This window comes from Hemiscyllium ocellatum, chromosome 49, assembly GCF_020745735.1.
Source record: "Hemiscyllium ocellatum isolate sHemOce1 chromosome 49, sHemOce1.pat.X.cur, whole genome shotgun sequence".
Classification (NCBI taxonomy): domain Eukaryota; kingdom Metazoa; phylum Chordata; class Chondrichthyes; order Orectolobiformes; family Hemiscylliidae; genus Hemiscyllium; species Hemiscyllium ocellatum.
Genome location: NC_083449.1, coordinates 10,126,815 through 10,150,147, shown reverse-complemented (window position 1 = coordinate 10,150,147; position 23,333 = coordinate 10,126,815). Strand labels below are relative to the sequence as shown.

Genomic DNA, 23,333 nt, shown 5'->3' with positions numbered 1-23,333 from the left:
CGCCCTCACCCAGGTCAGCAGTGGGCCCAAAACAGATCCGTGTGGTACACCACTAGTAACTGAACTCCAAGATGAACATTTCCCATCAACTACCATCCTCTGTCTTCTTTCAGCTAGCCAATTTCTGAACCAAACCACCAGATCACCCTCAATCCCATGCCTCCATATTTTGTGCAATAGCCTACAGTTGGGAACCTTACTGAAAACACTTCATCAAACACTTTTCTGAAATCCATATACATCACATCAACTGCTTTACCCTCGTCCATCTGTTTGGTCACCTTCTCAAAGAACTCAAAAAGATTTGTGAGGCATGACCTACCCTTCACAAAATCATATCAACTATTCCTAATCAATTTATTCCAATCGGTGTGATTATAAATCCTGTCTCTTCTAGCTTTTTCCAGCACTTTTCCCACAACTGAAGTAAGGCTCTCTGATCTATAATTACCAGGATGGTCTCTAATCCCCTTCTTGTACAAAGGGACAACATTTGCTATCTTCCAGTCTTCTGGCACTATTCCTGTAGACAATGACAACATAAAAATCAAAGCCAATGGCTCTTCAATCTCCTCCCTGGCTTCCCATAGAATCCTAGAATAAATCCCATCTGGCCCAGGGGATTATCTATTTTCACACTTTCCCGAATTGCTAACACCTCCTCCTTGTGAACCTATATCCAATCTAGGTTGAAAATGTGTTGCTGGTTAAAGCACAGCAGGTCAGGCAGCATCCAAGGAATAGGAAATTCGACGTTTAGGGCATAAGCCCTTTTTTACCTATATCCAATCTAATCTAGTAGCCTGTAACTCAGTATTCTCCTCAACAATATTGTATTTTTCCAGTGTGAATACTGATGAAAAATATTCATTTAGCACTTCTCCTATCTGCACACACAGCTTCCCACTCTTGTCCTTGATTGGCCTGGAAGTTATTCTAGTCATTCTTTCATTCCTGATATAGCTATAGAAAGCTTTGGGGTTTTCCTTGATCCAATCTGCCAAAGGCTTCTCTTGTCCCCTCCTGGCTCTTCTTAGTTCTCTTTAGGTCTTTCCTGGCTAGCTTGTAACTCTCAAGCACCTTAGCTGCGCCTTCACGTCTCATCGTAACGTAAGCCGTCACCTTCCTCTTGACAAGAGATCAGCTTCCTTCGTAAACCACGGCTCCTTTGTTCATCCACTTCCTCCCTGCCTGACAGGTACATACTTATCAAGGACACGCAGTAGCTGTTCCTTGAATAAGCTCCGCATTTCAATTGTGCCATCCCCTGTGGTTTCCTTTCCCATCCTATGCGTCATAAATCTTGCCTAATCGCACCGTAATTGCCTTTTCCCCCAGTTATAAACCTTGCTCTGCAGTACGTACCTATCCCTTTCCTTCGCTAAAATAAAATAACCGAATTGCGGTCACTCTCACCAAACTGCTCACCTACCTCCAAATTTAACACCTGGCTGGGTTCATTACCCAGTACCAAATCCATTGTTGCCTTGCCCCTGGTTGGCCTGTCTACATACTGTGTCAGGAAACCCTTCTGCACACATTGGACAAAACTTGACCCATCTGAAGTATTCACAGTATAGTATTTCCAGTAAATAGTTTGAAAAGTTAGTCTCCCATAACAACTGCCCTGTTACTCTTATCCAGAATCATCTTTACAATCCTGAGGCCGATGGAAAACTCCTAACAGGGTGACCTCTACTTTGCTGTTTCTAACCTCAGCCCATATTACCTCATTAGACAAGGCCTCATACATCCTTTCTGCCACCGTAACACTGTCCTTGACTAACAATGCCACACCTCCCCCTTTTTTTGCCATATTCTCTGTTCGTACTGAAACATCTAAGTCCCGGAACCTACGACAACCATTCCTGTCCCTGCTCGATCATGTGTTTGAAATGACCACAACATCAAAGTCCCAGGTACCAACCCATGTTGCAAGTCCACCCACCTTATTCCCGATGCTCCTGGCATTGAAGTAGACAGACTTCAAACCACCTTCATGCTTGCCTGTGCACTCTTGCGACATTAAAACCATATTTCTGACCTCACTACGCCCAATCACTAGGCATGGGAACTGCAATTTAGGTTCCTATTCCCCCCTACTGAATTCGTTTAAACCCTCCTGAAGAGCATTAGCAAACGTCCCCCAACATGTTGGTACCCCTCTGCTTCAGGTGCAGACCATCATGTTTGTAGAAGTCCCACCTACCCCAGAGTAAGCCCCAATTATCTAGGTATCCAAAACTCTCCCTCCCACTCCATCCCTTTAGCCACATGTTCAACTCCTCTCTCTCCATATTCTTCGCCTCGCTAGCACATGGCACGGTGAACAAACCAGAAATAACAACTCTGTTTGTTCTAGCTCCAAGCTTCCACCCTAGCTCCCTCACATTCTGCCTTAAATCCGCATCCCTTTTCCTATCTATGTTGTTAGTGCCTATGCGGACCATGACTTGGGTAGTTTCCCCCCCACTCCAAGGGTCCCGAAAACACGATCTGAGACATCAGGAACCCTGGCACCTGGGAGGCAACACACCAACTTTCCTCCACTGCATGAGAAAAAAATCAAAGTCCTTCTGCCTTCCTCCTCCCCTCCATAGAGCTACACAAGTGTCCCAATGATGGTGAGTACCATCACAATACAGCGTAGGTTAATTAACACCTACCTTTACTTCAACAGTCTTCAAATAATTATATCACTGTGCATTGAAAAAAAACCAATTATGACCTCGATCAGGTGGATCAATGGGCCAAGAAATGACAGATGTAGTTGCGTTTAGATATGCGGGAGGACTTTGATTTTCGTAGAACAAACCAGGGCAACAATTATACACTTAATGGTGGGGCCTTTGTGAGTGTTGCTGAACAAAGAGACCACACAGAGCAGGTGCATATTTCTTTGAAAGTAGAGTCTCAGATAGACAGGGTGGTGAAGAAGGCCTTTGGCATGCTTGCCTTCATTGGTCAGAACATTGAGTGTAGGAGTTGGGATGTCATCTGGTGGCTGTGCAGGACACTAGCGAGGCCACTTTCAGGAGATTGTGTACAATTCTCATCATCCTTCTACAGGAAGAATGTTGTTAAACTTGAGATGGTGCAGAAAAGGTTTACAAGGATGTTATAGAGATATAGAGTCATACAACAGAGAAACAGGCCCTTTGGCCCACTATGTCCATGATGTCCAACATACACCAAACTGCATTCATCCCATTTACCTGCACTCTGCCCATAACTGACTATACCCTGGCTTCTTAAGGGAACATCCACATGCTGCTGAAATGCTGTGAGGGTATTCCACCACACACTCAAGCAGCATATTACAAACTTTACCCACCATCTAGGTCAAAATATTTTTCTCAGATATCCTCTAAAATGCTTTCCCTGCACCTTCAACTTTTATTCTCTGGTCTTCAGACATATCTGCCAAGGGGAGAAAGATTCACACAATCTACTCTGTATCTTTCACAATTTAGTATATCTCAGTCAGATCCTCCCTCAACCTCCTCTGCTCCAAGGAAACCAAACCCAGCTCATATGGTCTCCCCTTTGATGGAGACTTTCCAACCCACTGCATCCTCTCCAGCCAATCTCATCCTTCTAACTGTGTGGCAGTCAGAACTGCACACGGTATTTGATCTGTTTTATAAAGTTGTAATAAGACTTCTTTGCTCTTATATTCAACAGCTCTGGTACTGAAGGAAAGCATTTTGTATGCCTTCTTCAGCAGCCTGTCTGCAATCTATAGACTTGTACACCAAGGTCCCTTTGTTCCTCAGTACTCCCGCGGGACCAATCCTTCATTGTGTAATTCTTTCCCTTATTAGACCTTCCAAAATGCACATTTATCAGGATTAAATTCCATCTGTCATTGCTCTGCCCAGTGTACTCTCACTGTAGCGTGAAACCATCCCCCTCACTGTCAACAACACAGTGTCACAGAACAAAGAACAATACAGCACAGAAACAGGTCCTTTGCACTCCAAGGCTGCACTGAAACATTTATCACTTCCACACAAAAAAACCCATCTACAGGCTTACTAATTGTACATTCTACATTCACATCCAATTGTTAATATGTACTTAACAAACTGCAAGGGTCCCAGCACGGATCCCAGTGGTACACTACTGGTCACAGGCTTCCAGTCACAAACACAACCCTCCACCGTTATAGTTTGCATCCTGTCTGCATCTCATTTCAACTCCAGTTTGCTTGAGACTCCAAGAGCCAACTTTGGACCAGTCTTTTATATAGGTCTTTGTCAAAGGCTGTAGCAGTGGCCTGTACCTGGCCAGAATAGAGTGGCCCATGTCTGTTAACACAAACTGGCTGATAAACTGGAAGGTAGAATTAAACATTGACATGAAATGGTACACATTTAAATAGATACCCAGAGATTATTGGACACAGAATAAAGAAACTCTCATAGTGGTCTTGTTATAAACATGTGAACAATGAATTCAAAGTATACAATCAGACCAGAGACTGACCAATCCAGAAAATTACATACAATCATAAACTGTACCATAGAATGAAAGTTGTGGAAATTATCCAAACTGTTTTACAGTGTCAGAGACTGACAACAGTGTAAAAGGTCTCACTTTCATTTACAGTACATAGAATTTCTCCAGTGCAGATAGAGGTCACAAAAGAACCAAAATCAGCCTGCAATAACTTGCCAAAATCACATCCCACCCAGATATAGGCCCTATCTGACCTTTACCGGAGTTAACCCACCTAGGCTGCACAATGATGAAGTTTTCCAGGGCAATTTCCCATGGCTAATCCAGCCAAGCTGCACATGTTTGGACTGTGGAAGGAAACTAGAGCATCCAGCCAAAACTGTTTTGAAGATGAGTGTACTGTACCTTTAATAAAGTTATCAGCCAGTAGAATTACTGGACAGCACCAAGTGTTCTGAAAAAAAACTTAACATGTGGTCAAACAAATCAAGTAGCTGTTTGCCTGGAGATAAAAAAAAACATTTCGAATTCAACCAATCGGTTTAAATTGTATCCTGAAAATACTAAATTCCAAATCAGTTCATACTGAGTGTATTGACATTCTTAAAAGCCAATGACACAATCTGATGCTCTGGAGGTATAAGACCTGGGAAAATTGAACAACTGGGAGGAGAATTGCCAAGCCCCCAGCATGTAAAAAGACTGCCTTAAAAATAGCTCTCTTGAAAGCACCTTTATCGATCAGTAACTAGTAAAGCGCAATGCCCAAGAAGCACAAAAGACGACAGGAATATAGAAAGGAACCGAAAGCTACCTGGTTTTGAGATAAGAAGTTTTGTTTTGTAAATCTTAGTCAGGAGTTCTATTGGACTAGTATTATAGAAGATAGGTTAGAGGAAGGAGTTGTAAATAGTGGTTAGTTATCACTCTGTTATAATTTAATAAATAAAGCTGTTAATCTTTACTTTAACTAGTTCATGGCCAATCATATTTTCACAGATTACTGCATAGGAAAAATCTTTTCTGTGTTGCTGGATTTAAATTAGCAAAGGGGTTTACCTTGTGCCGTAACAAAACCAATGCAGACATGGGGAACATGTCTGTGTGAAGTTTGCACAATGAGTCAAGGCTGGAATTGAAACTGAGTCCCTGGCAGCAGTGTGCCACCATGCTAGCCTGACATGGATGGCAATAGATAAAATCTTATTCATGTTGAGCAATAGAGACTTGAAGTAAAAAGAGCTTCTGCTGTTTCTGGGAAATGTCATCTTAAACAGAGCCAAATAATATAAGTATACTCACTCATTCACAGAACACAGATACTTTCAAATTCACTCATCCATTCTTTTAGTTGAAACTGTCAGGTACAGATTGAAAACTGCACTCAAACATTGGAGAAACTGACAGGTATAAGATTTAAAACAAAGTTCTTATATTCATAAAAAAAACTGACAGGTATACTTTGATAACACCATTCTCAGAGCTGAGTACACACAGGCAGATAAAAATGTCGCTGACTTCTCATTTTTCTTGTTGTCTTCTGTTTTGAGATATTTAAACTGACACATGTCTGAAAGAAATTAATAACTGTAGTGTATATGCCCTGCAATTGCGTGACAGAAATGAGAGGCATCATTCACCTTTCACTTTATCTCTAACTTATTGTGTGCTCACAGATCACATACTGACAGATTCAATTACAAGTCCCTGTGACATAACAGGGATGGATTAAAAAAAAACATTCATTTCATCTGAAAGTTAGAAATATTGAAACATTTGCTCTCTCACATGCCAGTGTATTGACAGAAACTGAGTGAAAACAAGATTAGAAACAACAAACTGGCAGTTACAGAATGAAATCGGAGTCAGCTGCAAAACAATGAATTGTTAGGATACAATGCAGCTATCCACTCGTGAGAAACTGACATGAACAGTGTAACATCAGCAGTAACATTGTTATTGCCAGTTTCTGCAATGTACAATATATTGTCCCTTACCAAATGCTGCAGTTATAAATACAAACTTTCTGTCAACGCACAGACGCTGATATTCAAAGGATATGGGTGTGAATGGGACGGAGTCCTACCAGAGACTGTCCAAAGTGGTGTTTGGTCACACTCAAAATTGTCGATACTAAATGAGACCCTTTCTTATGTTAATGACTGACACCTACAGAGTAAAAACAACAGGTTACACTTCAGAAGGTTTGAGTTACAATCCCGTAACATACTGACATGTAAAGATTGTCAAATATAGGAAACAAAAATGCTTTACCTCCCAGAAATGGATAGGCACAGATTGGAGGAACATTTCCAAGTGGCAGGCAAATGGTATAAAGGTTTACTGCTTACGTCAGTGTTTGGTGGATACAGAATAAAACCTGTCTTGAAGTAACACTAATTGACTATTACACAGAGGACCAGAGCCTCAATGGACAGGTGTTGAATTCATGCGAAATGTCTAAATAAAGACTCGATAGATACAAACTTAAAGTGACACATATAACATGCTAACGGTTGTTGGTTAACAGGCATTCGTATGAGATTGAAAAATGCTCTAAGTCCCTGCGTGAAGGTTCAATACTCCGAAATAAAAACTGCAGCAATGTTTGTCTGACATATTGTAGTTAATTGCGAAGCACACAGTTACAGTTCGGTCTCTGGGCCCACAGTTAGCAATCAAGTTCTCAGAAATATATTAATCCCACAGTCAAGACAGAGATTTTCAACCCGTGACTCAAGAAAAGTTTTAAATATGGACTTTCTTTCATCCCTCTCCAACTCCGCGCATTTGAGAACGAGTTCCATCAACCCCAAACGTAGAAAACACTCACATTCTTAGAATCCCTACACTGTAGAATTAGGCACACCGACCCTCCGAAGAGTAATCCACCCAGACCCATTCCTTATTATTTTGCATTTATCCCTGATTGATGCACCTAACCTACACATCCTGGAACATTATGGGCAGTTCGCATAGCCAATTCACCTCCCTGCACACCTTTGAATTGTGAGAGGAAAACTGAGCACCCGGAGGAAATCCATTCGGACACGGGGAGAATGTGCAAAATCCACACACACTCGCCCAAAACTGGAATCGAAGCAGGGTCACTGGTTCAGTGAGGCAGCAGTGCTAACCTCTGAGGACAGCGGGAAGCTCAGTGTTATTTCCAGCGCAGAGAGTGGACCAGAAACAGACATGAGGAGCTAGAAACACACCCTTCCACTCCCACATCATCACAACAACGAGCAAAAGGAAACCGAGCAGATATCACAGTCACTTTCTGTGTAACAGACACAAAACAAATCTCCCTCAGTCAGACTGACAGGAACAGAATCACCGTCCACTTCACATTTCATTGCAGATTCTGACAGATCTACATTGGATCTCACACTAACCAATCGGAGAGACTCCATGTTTGGGAATGACTTCATGTAAACTACCCAATCAAGAAGCAAGTCTTCCTCTATTCTTCATTAGCATTTATGGCGTCATCAGACTCTACAAAAGCCAGCTCCGAGGCCGCTTTTCCTTGCTCTGTGTCTGAAAGTGAGCGGCACTATGGCTGATGAGAAGAAAGCACAGCAAACGTCCAAGAAGGGCGCGAAGAAAATCATCAAGAAGACGCCAGCGAAGGGTGGCAGAAAGAGGAAGCGGACCAGGAAAGAAAGTTACTCCATCTACATTTACAAAGTGATGAAGCAGGTTCACCCCGACACCGGCATCTCCTCCAAGGCCATGAGCATCATGAACTCGTTCGTTAACGATATTTTCGAGCGCATCGCGGGGGAGGCTTCCCGCCTGGCCCATTACAACAAGCGCAGCACCATCAGCTCCCGGGAGATCCAGACCGCCGTGCGGCTGCTGCTGCCCGGGGAGCTGGCCAAGCACGCCGTGTCGGAGGGCACAAAGGCGGTGACCAAGTACACCAGCTCCAAGTGAAGGACCGCACTGCACTGAAACAAACACACATCCACAACCCAAAGGCTCTTATAAGAGCCACCTACAACTTCCCTGAGACAGCTGAACCATTTCTTTCAGGATTGTTTGTTTGAGTTTGCATGTGATTCTTGATAAGGCAACTTAATTATTGTGCTACATGTTTTTGAGTTAATAAGTGCTTTGCAAATTATTTGGGAGTGGGGTTGAGAGCAGATCAAGCGCCAGTGAGTAATTTTTCATCTTGCTTGTTCACCCCTGGCAGACAAATGTCCACGTCTTTCCATCTCATGGTTGATACACTTTACCTTCTGATTTACTTTACATTTCCAATGCGCGGGTTTGATCCGTTTTTTCGCAATGCAAAATAATGCTTCTTGCTGTCGGTGAGAGACTTTCAAAGCGAACCGAGAGAACACCAACACAGCTACCGGGCTGAAGCGTGGAGCTTCTGCTGAATCTGATCGAGAGCGAGAAGCGAGGACAGCTTTAAAATATCGTCTTAATAAAACGTGTCGATGCTGAGCCGGAAGACTGTTGTATGCTGGTTTATGAGCATATCGGGGTGGTATTGAAATGTGAAAAGAAAAGACAGGTTGCAGACTGCAGTGTTTGACCTGTTTTGTTTCAGCTTCTTCTCAGGGTTTAGAAAATAAGCCACTCTCACGATCAGAAATGGACAAAGATCGGCAAATGAGGGAGAGTAAGACCGTATGAAGTACACATTTGTAAACTAAAAGTATATTAACATGTGTATTAATGTTTTTTGAACTTCCTCAGTTTTTGTGCTTCATTTTTCAGGTAAAATATACTCCTTTGTTTGGACTTTGGCGGGATTTTCAAATTGGAAACAAAGCGGTTGATGATTTAGCGCCTGTCGTTGCCGCCCTCCTCCCCGGATTCGGGAATGAAGCAGATTTCTGATTGGGAATTGAAACAACATTAGGAGATGCTGACCAATCCGAAAAGTTTGCCGTATCATTCCTCCCGAAGGTATAAGAGACCGCAGTGTGAGCGGAGTGCCGCATTCTTTGACAGTGCTTGTGGGATTGTGGCCATGACTGGAAGAGGAAAGGGCAGTGGGAAAGGTCGCGCCAAGGCGAAGTCTCGGTCGTCCCGGGCTGGCCTGCAGTTCCCGGTGGGCCGTGTTCACAGGCTGCTGAGAAAGGGCAACTATGCTGAGCGTGTGGGTGCCGGAGCGCCGGTCTATCTGGCTGCGGTGCTGGAGTATCTGACGGCTGAAATCCTGGAGCTGGCCGGTAACGCGGCCCGGGACAACAAGAAGACCCGCATCATCCCCAGGCACCTGCAGCTGGCCGTGCGCAACGACGAGGAGCTCAACAAGCTGCTGGGAGGGGTGACCATCGCTCAGGGCGGGGTGCTGCCTAATATCCAGGCCGTGCTGCTGCCCAAGAAAACCGCCGCTGCTGGATCTGCTAAAAAGTGAAGAGACCATTCTTGAATCTACCAACCCAAAGGCTCTTTTAAGAGCCACTCACAGCATCTGTGAAAGGAGCTAGTTCGTCATCTCTGTTGGATTTATTTTACTTTTAATGTGGAGAAGCTTGGACTTTGTTTCTGAGACCAGTCAATCACTATCGCCTTGTAATTGAATACTTGTGTGTTGGATATGCTGCTGTTGGACTGGGGTGTACAAAGTTAAAAATCACGCAACACCAGCTTATAGCCCAATAGGTTTATTTGTGTGCACTAGCTTTCGCAGCTTTCATCACGTAGAATAAAAGAGCGTAAGACACAATGTTTCACAAAAATGTACAGTCTGATGTAACTCAAACTATATATTTAAAAGCATAGACAGGCTTTCTTTTCCGCCTCCAGAGAGAGAAAACATATTAAATACCCACAAGTGATTTTTTTTTCCCCCAGCTGTAAAGGACTGAAGGGGGCAAAGTGAGATTGTACTGAACCACACTTCTGTAATCGATAGACAAATCAACGCATTCTCATCTGTAAAACTTCGCGCTCTTTTCTACAAATTAGTGGGATTTTCAAATTTGAAATTGAGCCGTTGATCTTTTGGCGCCAATTCTATCTCATCTCCCATTAGTTAAATCCTAGAATCTGCGATCACTAGAGATCGCAGCTGCCGCTGTCTGACTTTCTTGTTTAACTGACTCATCATTACTGCTGTACGCAGCTCCTATGCACTTCCTAAAATACCAATATCTGCAAGTAGCAAGTCGATCTCTTGGCGCCAAATCTCTTCCTTCCCCCACCGGGAATAGACAGAGAGGGAAATTCACGGGAATTTATAATCCATTACCACAATGTCATGTTAAAATTATACTCCAATTTGTCATAAAACATTCTGCTAACACAGAAGATCTCCTTAGTTATGACTTCACTGCCCATGTCAATATCGCTTATAACTCATTGCCTATTTATTTCCTTGTTGTATAATTACAATAGGAGAAAGTGAGGGCTGGAGATCAGAGCTGAAAATGCGCAGGTCAGGCAGAATCCAGGAATCCTGAAGAAGAGCACATGCCCGAAACGTCGATTCTCCTGCTGTTTGGATGCTGCCTGACCTGCTGCGCTTTTCCAGCAACATTCTCATTTATAATTACAATAGTAATGCAACTCATCGCTCCCCGCTCTCTCTCGATGGTTTAGTGGCTCTGAAAAGAGCCGTTGGGTTTCTCTCTCTCTCGGGGTGAATGTGCAGGGCCGGCCAGGCTCCGTTTAGGCGCGCTCCCCGCGGATCCGGCGGGCCAGCTGGATGTCTTTGGGCATGATGGTGACCCGCTTGGCGTGGATGGCGCACAGATTGGTGTCCTCAAACAGCCCCACCAGGTAAGCCTCACTGGCCTCCTGCAGGGCCATCACCGCCGAACTCTGGAAGCGGAGGTCGGTCTTGAAGTCCTGAGCGATCTCTCGCACCAGGCGCTGGAAGGGCAGTTTGCGGATCAGCAGCTCGGTGGATTTCTGATAGCGGCGGATCTCCCGCAGAGCCACCGTGCCGGGCCTGTAGCGATGAGGCTTCTTCACTCCGCCCGTGGCCGGAGCGCTCTTGCGGGCCGCTTTGGTCGCCAGCTGCTTGCGGGGAGCTTTCCCTCCGGTGGATTTGCGCGCTGTCTGCTTGGTTCTGGCCATTCTCTACAACTCTCTGTAACACACACAGGCTGCTGCTGTCAATGCTGAGGCTGCTGCGGTGCTGCCTGTTTAAGGGAATGGAGAGCCCGCCCTAGAGCTGGGATTGGATACAGCCCTGTCCCTCAGCCCACAGAGAAACAGCTCCGGAAGGGACGGAAAGGGCAGGAAAAGAATTGTTGGAGGCTGATTGGATAACGAAATGACAGTTGGCCAATTTCAAAATGCCCACCGAACTCAACCTCAAACCCTGAAATCAAATACATTACGCCACTCGTCCGCAACTCAGATACTAGAGAGTAATCGATTAAAGCCTAGTGACAGGAGGCGGGGTTATTGCCGGATCTGTCTGTAACAGGCGGGAGGAAAGGCTGGGTTTAAAACAGCCCAGATAAACTGAACAACCGAACGTCTACCGGCCGCGAATCAATCTAAACAACCCCGCCAATTTAAACATCTTGAAATTGTACCACGATAACATTACGGAAGCTCACCGAATCGATATTTTATTACAACCAGATCATAATCAGCCGAAAAACAACTTAATGGCTGCCTGAAAAGTCTAACAGGCACGTGGACAGAACAGGCTATGAAAAAAATCCTGCTGTGTCCTAGCATCAAAACTCATTAAAGTATCGTTTCCTGAAAGGGTCAGCATGTCTGTGTAAATTAACAAATTATGTCATAGAACGGTTAGACTATCATCTCCCAACTTGCCGCCTTCCCCACCCTCAGGTCTCCGCTCTCTATCAGAGGATTTGGGTGGCTCTGAAAAGAGCCTTTGGGTTCGCTGGAAAAGGGTCGCTTTATCCTCAGCCGCCGAATCCATAGAGAGTGCGGCCCTGGCGTTTCAGAGCGTACACCACATCCATGGCGGTGACCGTCTTGCGCTTGGCGTGCTCAGTGTAGGTGACCGCATCCCTGATCACATTCTCCAGGAAAACCTTCAGCACCCCGCGGGTCTCCTCGTAGATCAAACCCGAGATGCGCTTGACCCCGCCACGGCGAGCCAGGCGCCGGATGGCTGGTTTCGTGATGCCCTGGATGTTATCACGGAGCACTTTGCGGTGCCGCTTCGCTCCGCCTTTTCCCAGGCCTTTACCGCCTTTGCCTCTTCCAGACATCACGCTTCTTCACTCCAATCGCTGCTGAATGAGACCCGAGCTGCCTCCCCTTCCGTTTTTATACAGCCCGGCCCGACCTGACTGAGAAAGAGCTGACAGAGAGTGAGGGGCGGATCCGGAGAGGAAACTGAGTGACAGACAGAGCAGGCTTTGTTCATCCAGCTCCGCCTCCAGCTCACTCCAGCCCCAACTGTATCTGGGACTGAACCTTTTCTCCCCAAAGCTGATTGTTCCTGACCAGAGCAGCGCAAGCGTGAGGCCTTCCCCAGCGCTGCCATTGAGGAGCATTTACTCAGTGAGTGTAAGAGGTTTGTTTGAAACAGACCGCAATGGAGAGATCAGCGCCCAGGGAAGCGAGGGAACAGCAGGCTCCTTCCAGCAGCACATCGGGATGGGAGCCTGGGACACAGAGGGGGCTCCGAGACCGGGATTGATTCGGGGTGAGTTCAGGGAGAACCGGGGGCTGTTTGTAAGAGGCCGAGCGGAGCAGAAACTGGGCCTGGAACTTGGAGTGAACGGACGAGAGAGGCCTTTTTCGGGCTGTGTGTGGGCCCGCTGAGGGGTACACAGGGGGCAGAAGCTGCTGTGGGACATTATTGGGGTTTTTTAATGCTCTAAACCCTGTTGAAATTTCATTCTGTTTCCCATTGTTTGTTGAAAGTGTGCAATCAATAGTGGAATCGCAGACCGACTGAAGGAATGGGATACTCCTCTAAAAGGACAAACATATGGGTCTTGGTAAAAACATTAGATATTGCGCCGTTTTTCCTCTCAGGTAGTCTCTTGGGAGTTAGATATTGAAATGTATTAGCACCCCGGTGCTGAGTAGTCCCATTCACGGAGCTGTACATGTGTTCCTCAGTTTCTAGATCTCACTCAATTGGTATCGAATCATATGAAAAACAAACACAATCTCCAGACAAGGTGCAGTGCAGCGCGGCGCAACTCCTGTCCTGCTGGTGAGCACAAGGAATCATTGAGTCATAGAGATGTACAGCATGGAAACAGACCTTGCGGTCCAACTCGTCCATGCTGATCAGGTATCCTAACCAAATCTAATCCCATGTGCCAGCATTTGGCCCATCTAAACCCTTAACTATTCATATACATATTCTGATGCCTTTTAAATGTTGTAATTGTACCAGCCTCAACCACTTCTCCATGCCCCTTGTGATTTTATGAACCTCAATAAAAGGTCCCTCTCCAGGGAAAACAGATCCAACCTATTCAGCCTCTCCCTATAACTCAAATCCTCCAACGTGGATGAGCACATTTTCATGGAGTTCATCTGTGACTGAGAAGGACAGAATTAATCCTTTCCTGAATAGTTCTCAGACACAGAGATGACAATTAAATGTGAATTCCAAACAATCTCTGCAAAAGTCTGAGTTTTTCTCACTCCTAACTGACCTCCATGTGCTATTCGACACCTCCCTCTATAACCCACTGGCAATACAACTCGATCAATTTCTGCAGATTTCTCATCAGTCTGAATATGTGATGGTCTCCATTTCATCATTAAGACATAATTTTTGAATATGCAGGGATAGATTCACATTCTTCTTCTGTGTATGCTTTTTGATACAATTGCTTAAGATTTAAGTTAAACATCTGTGTGTTCCCGGTTTGTCTCAACCATCTGATCCGACAGGGTCTCTGCTAATTTCACTTCAACTTTCTTCTCTGTACTCTTTGATCTCTTCTGTTTCAACTGGTGACTGTGACTTTGTCAACACACAGTCAGGAATAATCCCAGGATATATGTCCAGCAATAATTCAGTTGCCTGAGTTTCCATTGGCTTTTCAACAACAATAGCCAGCACTCCTACCAGTGAATCAACAATATCATTATCAAGGATAAATTATATTTCCGGAGCTGAGAGTTTGTCGATTACTCCAACCACAACTTTTCCACTCTTCACTGGACACTAACCTCATTTCTCACAATTCAGCGTTTCTTGTCTCAACATGAATTCACGTTACTAGAACCTTTTTCTGGTAATAGTCCTTCAGAGGTGCATATCTCCTCATCTTTTAGCATCACAGATTTAGAGGATCTTTGTGTCTCTTAATGTTGTAACCACTTTACCTGCTCCTGGTACCTCCAACCAGCTTGTACATTCTGGTGCAGGTTTCGAACCTCCATTGTGCTTTCTGTTCCCTCTCCAACAAAATTCACTGGCTTATCCTGTTTCCTACATCTGGCTTCCCAGTGTTTTTCCTAACCACCAACACTGATTTATGTAGCCTACTGTATTGCAACGAAAACACCAGAGCTTTTTAACTTCCCTTTCCCCTTCAAGGGTTTCCTTTTTACCCTGTGGTAAGTCATCCTTATGATCTTCAGCGAGCTGAATTCCTTTCCATGTGAGGATTTTTCTTATCCTCAATTTCTATCCCACATGGATTGAAATAGGTTTTGGAAGCTAAACTTTGACTTATGGACCAACTCATAACCATCAGCCACTTCAACTACCAATCTTGCCATTATAGCTCTCTGCTCTTCTACATGAGTTTTCACTAATTCAGGAAGTGCCAATTTCCAAAGTTCAAACTCCCTCTCTTTCTTCCTTTCCCTTCTCTCCTTTTCTCTCTCTCCCCTCAGTCTCTCTTCTGCATTTTATCATAATTCAAAAGATTTTGTTTCTGTCGCCCTTTCCTTCTGTTTTGCCTCTAACTCAAGTTGTTGAATTTTCCATTGAATGTTAGCCATCTCTAAAGATTCTGATGGTGTTTCCAACAAATTTAAATGCTAAGCTACTGCTGTAATTATCTCTCCTCTGGCAGAGAGTTCAAACGCCAGGGATCATTGATTCAAACCAAGCGGCTGTTCTATTAGATGATATGTGAGGAAAAATGTGTTTTATGCAGAGTGGTGGGTAGCTGGAATTCGCTGCCCGATCTGGTGGTCATGATTCTTAAAGAGGAGAGACTTAACAAACAATTCGGGTCTTTTTCAATATATAATTTCATCACACTGGAAACTTTTGCTTAAAATTCTGTGTCTTACACTCCACAATCACCTGATGAAGGGGCAGTGCTCCAAACACTAGTGCTTCCAAGTAAATCTGTTGGACTATAACCTGGTGTTGTGTGATTTTTAACTTTGATTTGGTGGTGGTGGTGCAGGCAGAGACCCTAAACTCTTTTAAACAAAAATCCATGGACCTGCACATTGAGTTCTGTAAACTGCAATGCTATGGGCTGTGACAGAAAGGTGGAATGAGAAAGGGCATCTGGGTGTCTTTGAGTTGGCATGAACAAGATGGGCTGAATAGCCCCCTCTGTGCTGAATTATTTTTATGATTCAATAGTTATCAAGTGGACCCTGCCAGTCTCTGCAGTGTGAATATTTAAATATATTGACCATACAATGAATGTTATAGTTTGATAACTTCACTCTCACATTCATCAAGCTGGAACTGGCAGGTATAGATCAATAACTGAACTCACATACCCACTTGCATCAGGTAGTTCCATTCATGGATGTTGTTTAGTTTCTGGATCTCACTCATTGGTCTTAGAATTTTAAGAAAAAATGGACAGGGAGGAGTGGAATCAGACCCATGGTTCTGTTTAATTTGCTGGCTTTAAATAAAAATCATAATCATCATTAACTGAATGTTACATTGATGTTGCCAATCACAGCTGATGTTGATTTACAGAAGGTATCTCCTCTGCCTTCCTCCAGGCAAGTACTCAAAGGACCAAGGCAATGTAATATTCCCTCGGTACAGAGCCAAGTGTGACCAGCTGCTTCAAACAAACAGCAGGTATGTTACTGCTGTCAGAACGAAGAACATCCTTTCCACAGTCACAGACTGGACTGAATCGGGGACACATTGAGCACCATTTCCAGATATGTTTAAAGTCAAACACCACCAATGAAGTGGAAGTTTCTATCTATTCAATCTATATTCTAAATGCATTCTACCCAGTTTCAATCAAATTGAATGAATCCTCATCCGAAATATACACTGCATTAAATATGAACATGGACTGGTACAGCACACGTACGGGTCCTCCAGCCCACGATGTTGTGCGGAACATGCCGCCAAATGAAATTAATCTCTTCTGCCTACCATCCATTTTTTGCATATTCATTTACTTAGCTAAAAGTCCTTTCAACACCCTTATCATATCTGCCTCCATCTCCACCCCGGCAGTGCATTCCACTCCTACCACTCTCTATGTTTAAAAGAAACTGCCCTGTACATCTCCTTTGAACTTGCCCCCTCTCACCTTATATGCATGCCTCTTAGCTTTAAACATTTCAATTCCTGGAAAAAGATTCTAAGCATCAACCTTAACCATGCATCTCAATTTTAGAGACTTTTATACAAACAGGCCGAAAACTAGCCACCAGGATGCATGTACATCAACTAGCCACAAAATTACATGACTCACTTTCACTAGTATCCTTACATCCAGTTAATAAGGACACCACTTTGACTGCAACAACACGGCCATTCTAGGACAAGCTAAACACAGATATGAATGAGAATTCCTAGAAGCATGGCATTCCAACCGGAATTCCACAGAAAAACACATTGACTTGGATCCCATTTACCATACCATGAGAAAAAGAACAGGAAATGACATCACCACAGGAAACTACAGAAACGTGACTCAGGAATGGACAGGACTGGTAGTTTAATGTTCCAGGATACAAATGCTACAAGAAGGACAGAAAGGGAGGTGAGAGAGGAGGGGGAGTGGCATTTTTGATAAGGGATAGCATTGCAGCTGTACCTAGGGAGGATATTCCCAGAAATACATCCAGGGAAGTTATTTGGGTGGAACTGAGAAATAAGAAAGGGTTGATCACCTGCCTTCCACATCCATCAAAGTTTTACCTGCACCCACACCTCCTCCCTCACCTCTATCCAAGGCCCTAACAGAGCCTTCCACATCCATCAAACTTTTACCTGCACATCCACTAATATCATTTATTGTATCCGTTGCTCCCGATGCAGTCTCCTCTACATTGGGGAGACTGGACGCCTCCTAGTAGAGCGCTTTAGAGAACATCTCAGAGACACCCGCACCAATCAACCACACTCCCCCGTGGCCCAACATTTCAACTCCCCCTCCCACTCTGCTGAGGACATGGAGGTCCTGGGCCTCCTTCACCGCCGCTTCCTCACCACCAGTCGCCTGGAGGAAGAACGCCTCATCTTCCGCCTCGGAACACTCAACCCCAGGGCATCAATGTGGACTTCAACAGCTTCCTCATTTCCCCTTCCCCAACCTCATTCTAGTTTCAAACATCCAGCTCAGCACTGTCCCCATAACTTGTTTGGACTTGTCCGACCTGCCTAGCTCCTTTTCCACCTATCCACTCCACCCTCTCCTCCCTGACCTATCACCTTTATCTCCTCCCCCACTCACCCATTGTACTCTATGCTACTCTCTCTCCACCCCCACCTTCCCCTAGCTTATCTCTCCATGCTTCCAGCTCACTGCCTTTATTCCTGATGAAGGGCTTTTGCCCGAAACGTTGATTTCGCTGCTCGTTGGATGCTGCCTGACCTGCTGTGTTCTTCCAGCACCACTGATCCAGAATCTGGTTTCCAGCATCTGCAATCATTGTTTTTACCACCTTATTGGGATTGTATAAAATACCCCCTAATAGTCAGAGGGAAGTTGAGAAACAAACTTGTCAGGAGATGTCAGCTATCTGCAAGAATAATAGGGTGGATATGGTAAGGGTTTTTAAGTTTCCAAACATAGACTGGGACTGTCATAGTGTTAAGGGTTTAGATGGAGAGGAATTTAAATTTGCGCGAGAAACATTTCTGATTCAGTATGTGGATGTACCTACTAGAGCCGTTAAAAAGTGAAGACCGTTCTTGAATCTGACAACCCAAAGGCTCTTTTAAGAGCCACTCACAGAGTCTGAGAAGAGCTGAGCTCTGTCAGATTGCTTATTTTCTTTTTAATGTGGAGAGCCCTGGCCTTTGTACCTGATATCAAGGAATTCTCGTCTCCTTTTTATTGGATATTGTTACTGTCTGTGGGAGCAGAGGAAGAATATAACATAAAATATGATTTTAAAAGTGTTTGAGGCAACCTCTTCTTTGAGGTTGTGTGGACCAACTGTAGGAATGTGATACTGTTGTAAAAGAACATACAACTGGGGTCTTAGTAAAAACATTAGAAATAGCACCGGTTTCCTCTTTCCAATAGGTGGTTGGGGAGTTGGATATTGAACTATGTAAGCATCCTGGTGGTTGAGTACTCCCGTTCATGGTGCTGGTCAGTTGTTGCTCAGTTTCTGGATCTCACTCAAATTAAAAATCACACAACACCAGGTTATAGTCCAATAGTTTTTTTGGAAGCTCCTGATGTGTGATGTTTAACATTGTGCACCCCAGTCCAACACCAGCATCTCCAAATCAATTGGTATCGAATCACATGAAAAACAAACACAATCCCCAGACAAGGGGCAGCTTAGGGCAACAATGGAATCAGATCTGTGATTCTGGTTAAGTTGTTGGCTTTAAAGAAAAAGACAAAACACATCCTAATAAAGATGCAATGAATGTGACAATGATCAGTTCAATATTGCCAGACTAGTCTCATGTTGATTTACAGGTGGTGTCCCTGTGTCTTCATCCAGAAAAACATCTGAGGGACTAAGACACTGTAATTTGTCCTCAGTTCAAAGCAAAGAGTGATCAGCTGCCTCTAACAAATGGAAGGTATGTAGCCCATTGACATTTACACACCATTATTGAAGATAGATAAACTAAATCCTCATCCAAAATAGACATTCAGGAGCAGCATTAAAATCTGCAGTTATTAAGGGCATTTTTAAAGTTACAATGAAGATAGGCTAATAGGCCATATTGTTGCATTGTTTCAACATCTATCCATGAAGGAGGGGTTAAGTACAGAGATGGAAGGAAACTGTGCTCACCAACAGGGCAAGAGTTACTGAAGAGTCGTTGAGTCATAGAGATGTATAGCATGGAAACAGATCCTTCGGTCCAACTTGTCCATGCCGACCAGATATTCTAACCTAATCTAGTCCCATTTGCCAGTACTTAGCCCACCTCTCTCTAAACCCTTTGTATTCATATTGTTAAATTTGAGATGGCCCAGGGAATCCCTTGTGGACTCAGACCTATAAGCCTTTCTTGGTTAGTCCTGGAGATCATACTCTTTGGTAGTCTGGAATAAAAACCTCTGACAAACAGTTTAATTTAGTTTTAGCCTTCCCTTTTATTTACAAATAGCATCACTGTTACAATGTAACATTGACACCTATAAGCCCGGCTAGCTGAGGTTCTAATACCTTAGAAAAGTAGGATACCAGCTCTTCCTTTAAGAGCCCTCGAAGGCTTCTGTCTCAAACAGGCTTCCTTTTTACAAAGTTCTACAAAAAACACTGCATGTTCTTAATTAGACAGACAGTGGAAAGGCAATATTTTGTAACGAAGAGAAGTTAATTAACAGGTCTGTGTGCGCTTAACTGACCACTCCTGTAGGCCCTTAGCCATCCATCAGGTGGGAGAAATAGACCCAGCCAAGTCAGGTGCCTGTTGGTGAGGTAAGTCCCTATCATAAAGAGGTATCAGTCTAAACAAAGTGGGAGAGGTCATAAGGGAACCTTGCACAGCTTGCATGTCAGATAAATTGTTTTACAAAATGGCATCTTAGTGAGGAGGGCAAGCTTTGACCATAAAATGGCTTCTTGACAGATTGTGTCAGAATCTTTTCAATGTTAGGTTTAGAATAATTTTTAAGCCACGAGCAGACTTCTGCTTTTTATCTTAAACACAAAATCATTCTGTACCTGAGGGTGAAAGGTTAAATTTTAAATGATTCATTAGCCTCGAATTAATGTGCTTCCTTTGCAGGGTTGTGATTCAAATTCAAAGAAGACATAAGATCTGATGAGTTAGAATTGACAGAGGGGCAGTCGTGGTGTGTAGGAACACCAAGTAAGTTAAAGCTTCATCAATATTACATAATAGAGATTGTATTTCATAATCAGCAATGGCTACTCAAAATCATCATAAAATCCTAAAATGCAAATAAATTCAAAACATTCATCTCACAGACACATGCGTAATAAGAATCCATTATAATTGATAGGGCCTGACCATTTATTACAAGGCTTTTGACATGTTTCTGAGATGATACAAAGTTTCCGAGATCACAATCAAACACTGTCATTAATTTCACAAATTAACAACTGTGAATGTTATCACTCTGTTTCCTTTTTACACAGATTCTTTGATGTTAAGGCAAATGTTCTTAATTGCTTTAGAGCATCCTGTTATCACAGATGTTCTTTATCTTCTGCATATCCGAGGTCCCCCCTTTTGTGGCCTGATACCCCTCTGCTTGCCCTGTTTATTTTTTGGCGTTCTATAATTCAACATTACATTTCGACTAAGTATTTAAGGACAAGTTTTAAGGCTTTCTCATTCTACCCACCCAGATGCCTTTTACATGTTTTAATTGTACCAGGCTCCACCACTTCTACATGCGCTTCATGATTTTATAAACTTCTGTAAGGTCACTCTCCAGGGAAAACAGTTCCAGCCTATTCATCCTCTGCCTATAGTTTAAATTCTCCAACCGAAGCATATTTACATGGAGTTTATCTGTGATTGAGAAGGACAGGATTCATCCTTTACTGAATAGTTGTCACATATAGAGATGACAATTAAATAATGTGAATTTCAAACACAATCTATGCAGGTAACTCATGTGCTACTCGCAATACGTCCTTTCTACAACCCACTAGCAATATAACTTGATAAACATCTACCCATTTCTCATCTGCCTGAATATGTGATGTTCTCCATTTCCTCATTAAGACATCATTTTTAAGGTAATAACAATCAGAGGTACATTTGGATTCGTTTTGTGTATGCCTTTTGATACAATTGCTTTAAATTTTCATCTTTCTGCTGTAACTCAGTTAATTTACCTGAGCAAACGATGTCTGCTTTGTCATCTATCTGTTCTTGGTTTGTCTCAAATATCTGATCAAACAGGGTCTCTGCTAATTTCCCTACAACTGTCTTATCTGTACTCTTTGATTGTTTTTTATTTCAACTGGTGACTCTGTGACCTCGTTACCACAGAGTCAGGAAACATTCCAGGATATGTGTCCTGCAATAGTTCAGTTACCTCAATTTCCACTGGCTTTTCAACCACATTCAGCAGCACTCCTACCAGTGAATTAGCAACATCATTAGCAATGACCAATTTTATTCCTGGAGCTGAAAGTTTGTCCAGTACTCTTATTATGTCTTCTTCCCTCTTCTTTAGACACTCTAACCTCACTTCTGACAATTGAGCATTTCTTGTCTCAATGTGAATTCCCGTTACTCGTACCGTTTCTGACAATAGTCCTTCAGAGGTACGTATATCCTCATCTTTTAGCATCACAGATTGAGAGGATCCTTATATGTGTGAATATTGTCATCTCTTTACCTGCTGCTCCTGGCCTATGCGAGTCACAGTGTATGGTTTAAGAAGATCTTGAAAAACAACCTCCGATCAGCTTGTACATTCTGGTATATGGTTTAAGAAGATCTTGAAAAACAACCTCCGATCAGCTTGTACATTCTGGTGCAGCTTTCTAGTCTCCACAGTGGTCTCTGTTACCACTCCAAAAAAATTCACTGGCTATTCCTGTTTTCCTACATCTGGCTTCTCAGTGCTTTTCCTAACCCGCTAATACTGATTCCATGTGGCCTAATTTATTGAAAACATCAGAGCTCTTTCTCTTCTCTTTCCCCTTCAAGGGTTTCCTTTTTACCCTGTGGTAAATCATCCTTAAGGTTTTCACCGAGATCTACATTTTACTTTCCACGTGAAAATTTATCTTATCCACAATCATTATCCCTCATGGATTGAAATTGATTTTGGCAGCCCAATTTTGATTCATTGATCAACTCAATCATCAAGGAGAAAGTGAGGACTGGAGATCAGAGCTGACAATGTGTTGCTGGAAAAGCGCAGCAGGTCAGGCAGCATCCAAGGAACAGGAGAATCGACGTTTCGGGCATAAGCCCGAATAATTCCTGAAGAAGGGCTTTTGCCCGAAACGTCGATTCTCCCGTTCCTTGGATGCTGCTTGACCTGCTGCGCTTTTCCAGCAACACATTTTCAACTCAGTCATCAGCCATTTCTGATGCCAGTCTTGCTGTTTTAACTCTTTGCTCTTCCACATGAGTTCTCATTAATTCAGGAAGGAAATGTTTGAACTCCTGTCTAAGTGCCAATGTCTATAGTTCAAACTCCCTCTTTCTTCCTTTCCTCTCTCTCCTTTTCTCTCTCTTCTCCCTCTCTTCTGCTTTTAATCGTAATTCAAACTGTTTTGTTTCTGTTGCCCTTTCCTTGACTTTTGCCTCTAACTCGAGTTGCTTCTTTTTCAATTGAATGTTTGCCATCTCTAAAGATTCTGATGGCTTTGCCAGCAAATTTAAACGTTCAGCTATTACTCTCATTATCGCCCTTTTCCTTGTGGATGGTGGCAGTGGAGCTCCAGCTGGTCTGCTAATTCTAGCAACTTGGCCTTAATCACTTTTTGCAAAAATCTGAAGTCACTTCTTCCACCCCCAGAAAACTCTTGATGACTCAAAGAGCCATTGCTATCCCAAACACTATTTCCTGATGAAGTACTGATGCCAAAAACATTGATTCTTCCACTCCTCAGATGCTGCCTGGACC

The 23,333-nt window shown here is 43.4% G+C and overlaps 4 protein-coding genes across 5 annotated transcripts in view; 2 read left to right on the top strand and 2 right to left on the bottom strand.

Annotated features, from left to right (window-relative positions):
* The window catches only part of LOC132837102 (histone H2AX-like), a 32,721-nt gene extending 22,847 nt beyond the window's left edge, over nt 1-9,874 (top strand). Inside the window, exon 2 of the mRNA XM_060856797.1 lies at nt 9,439-9,874. Within this exon, the coding sequence (XP_060712780.1) occupies nt 9,439-9,847 (409 nt within the window). The 3' untranslated portion in view covers nt 9,848-9,874. The remainder of the gene's footprint in view (nt 1-9,438) is intronic.
* The window catches only part of LOC132837101 (histone H4-like), a 468,073-nt gene extending 446,464 nt beyond the window's left edge, over nt 1-21,609 (bottom strand). Inside the window, exons 1-2 of one of the 2 annotated variants that reach the window (XM_060856796.1) lie at nt 21,593-21,609; nt 12,082-12,639 (exon numbers count right to left, since the gene is read on the bottom strand). In XM_060856796.1, coding sequence (XP_060712779.1) covers nt 12,324-12,639; nt 21,593-21,609 — 333 coding nt within the window. In that variant the 3' untranslated portion in view covers nt 12,082-12,323. Of the gene's footprint in view, nt 1-12,081; nt 12,640-21,592 lie in introns of those variants that run through there. The other variant, XM_060856795.1, reaches the window with a different exon arrangement.
* LOC132837195 (histone H2B 1/2-like) lies at nt 8,023-8,403 on the top strand. The gene has a single exon (XM_060856913.1). It carries the CDS (start codon nt 8,023-8,025, stop codon nt 8,401-8,403), a length of 381 nt encoding a protein of 126 aa, XP_060712896.1.
* Nucleotides 10,225-11,524, bottom strand: LOC132837133 (histone H3). Its single transcript, XM_060856834.1, has one exon. It carries the CDS (start codon nt 11,512-11,514, stop codon nt 11,104-11,106), a length of 411 nt encoding a protein of 136 aa, XP_060712817.1. The 5' UTR covers nt 11,515-11,524; the 3' UTR covers nt 10,225-11,103.
* Nucleotides 21,610-23,333: the final 1,724 nt, after the last annotated feature.

Coding starts and splice junctions, on each gene's coding strand:
- LOC132837195 (XM_060856913.1), top strand. CDS start 8,023: ATGGCTGATGAGAAGAAAGCACAGCAAACGTCCAAGAAGGGCGCGAAG.
- LOC132837133 (XM_060856834.1), bottom strand. CDS start 11,514: ATGGCCAGAACCAAGCAGACAGCGCGCAAATCCACCGGAGGGAAAGCT.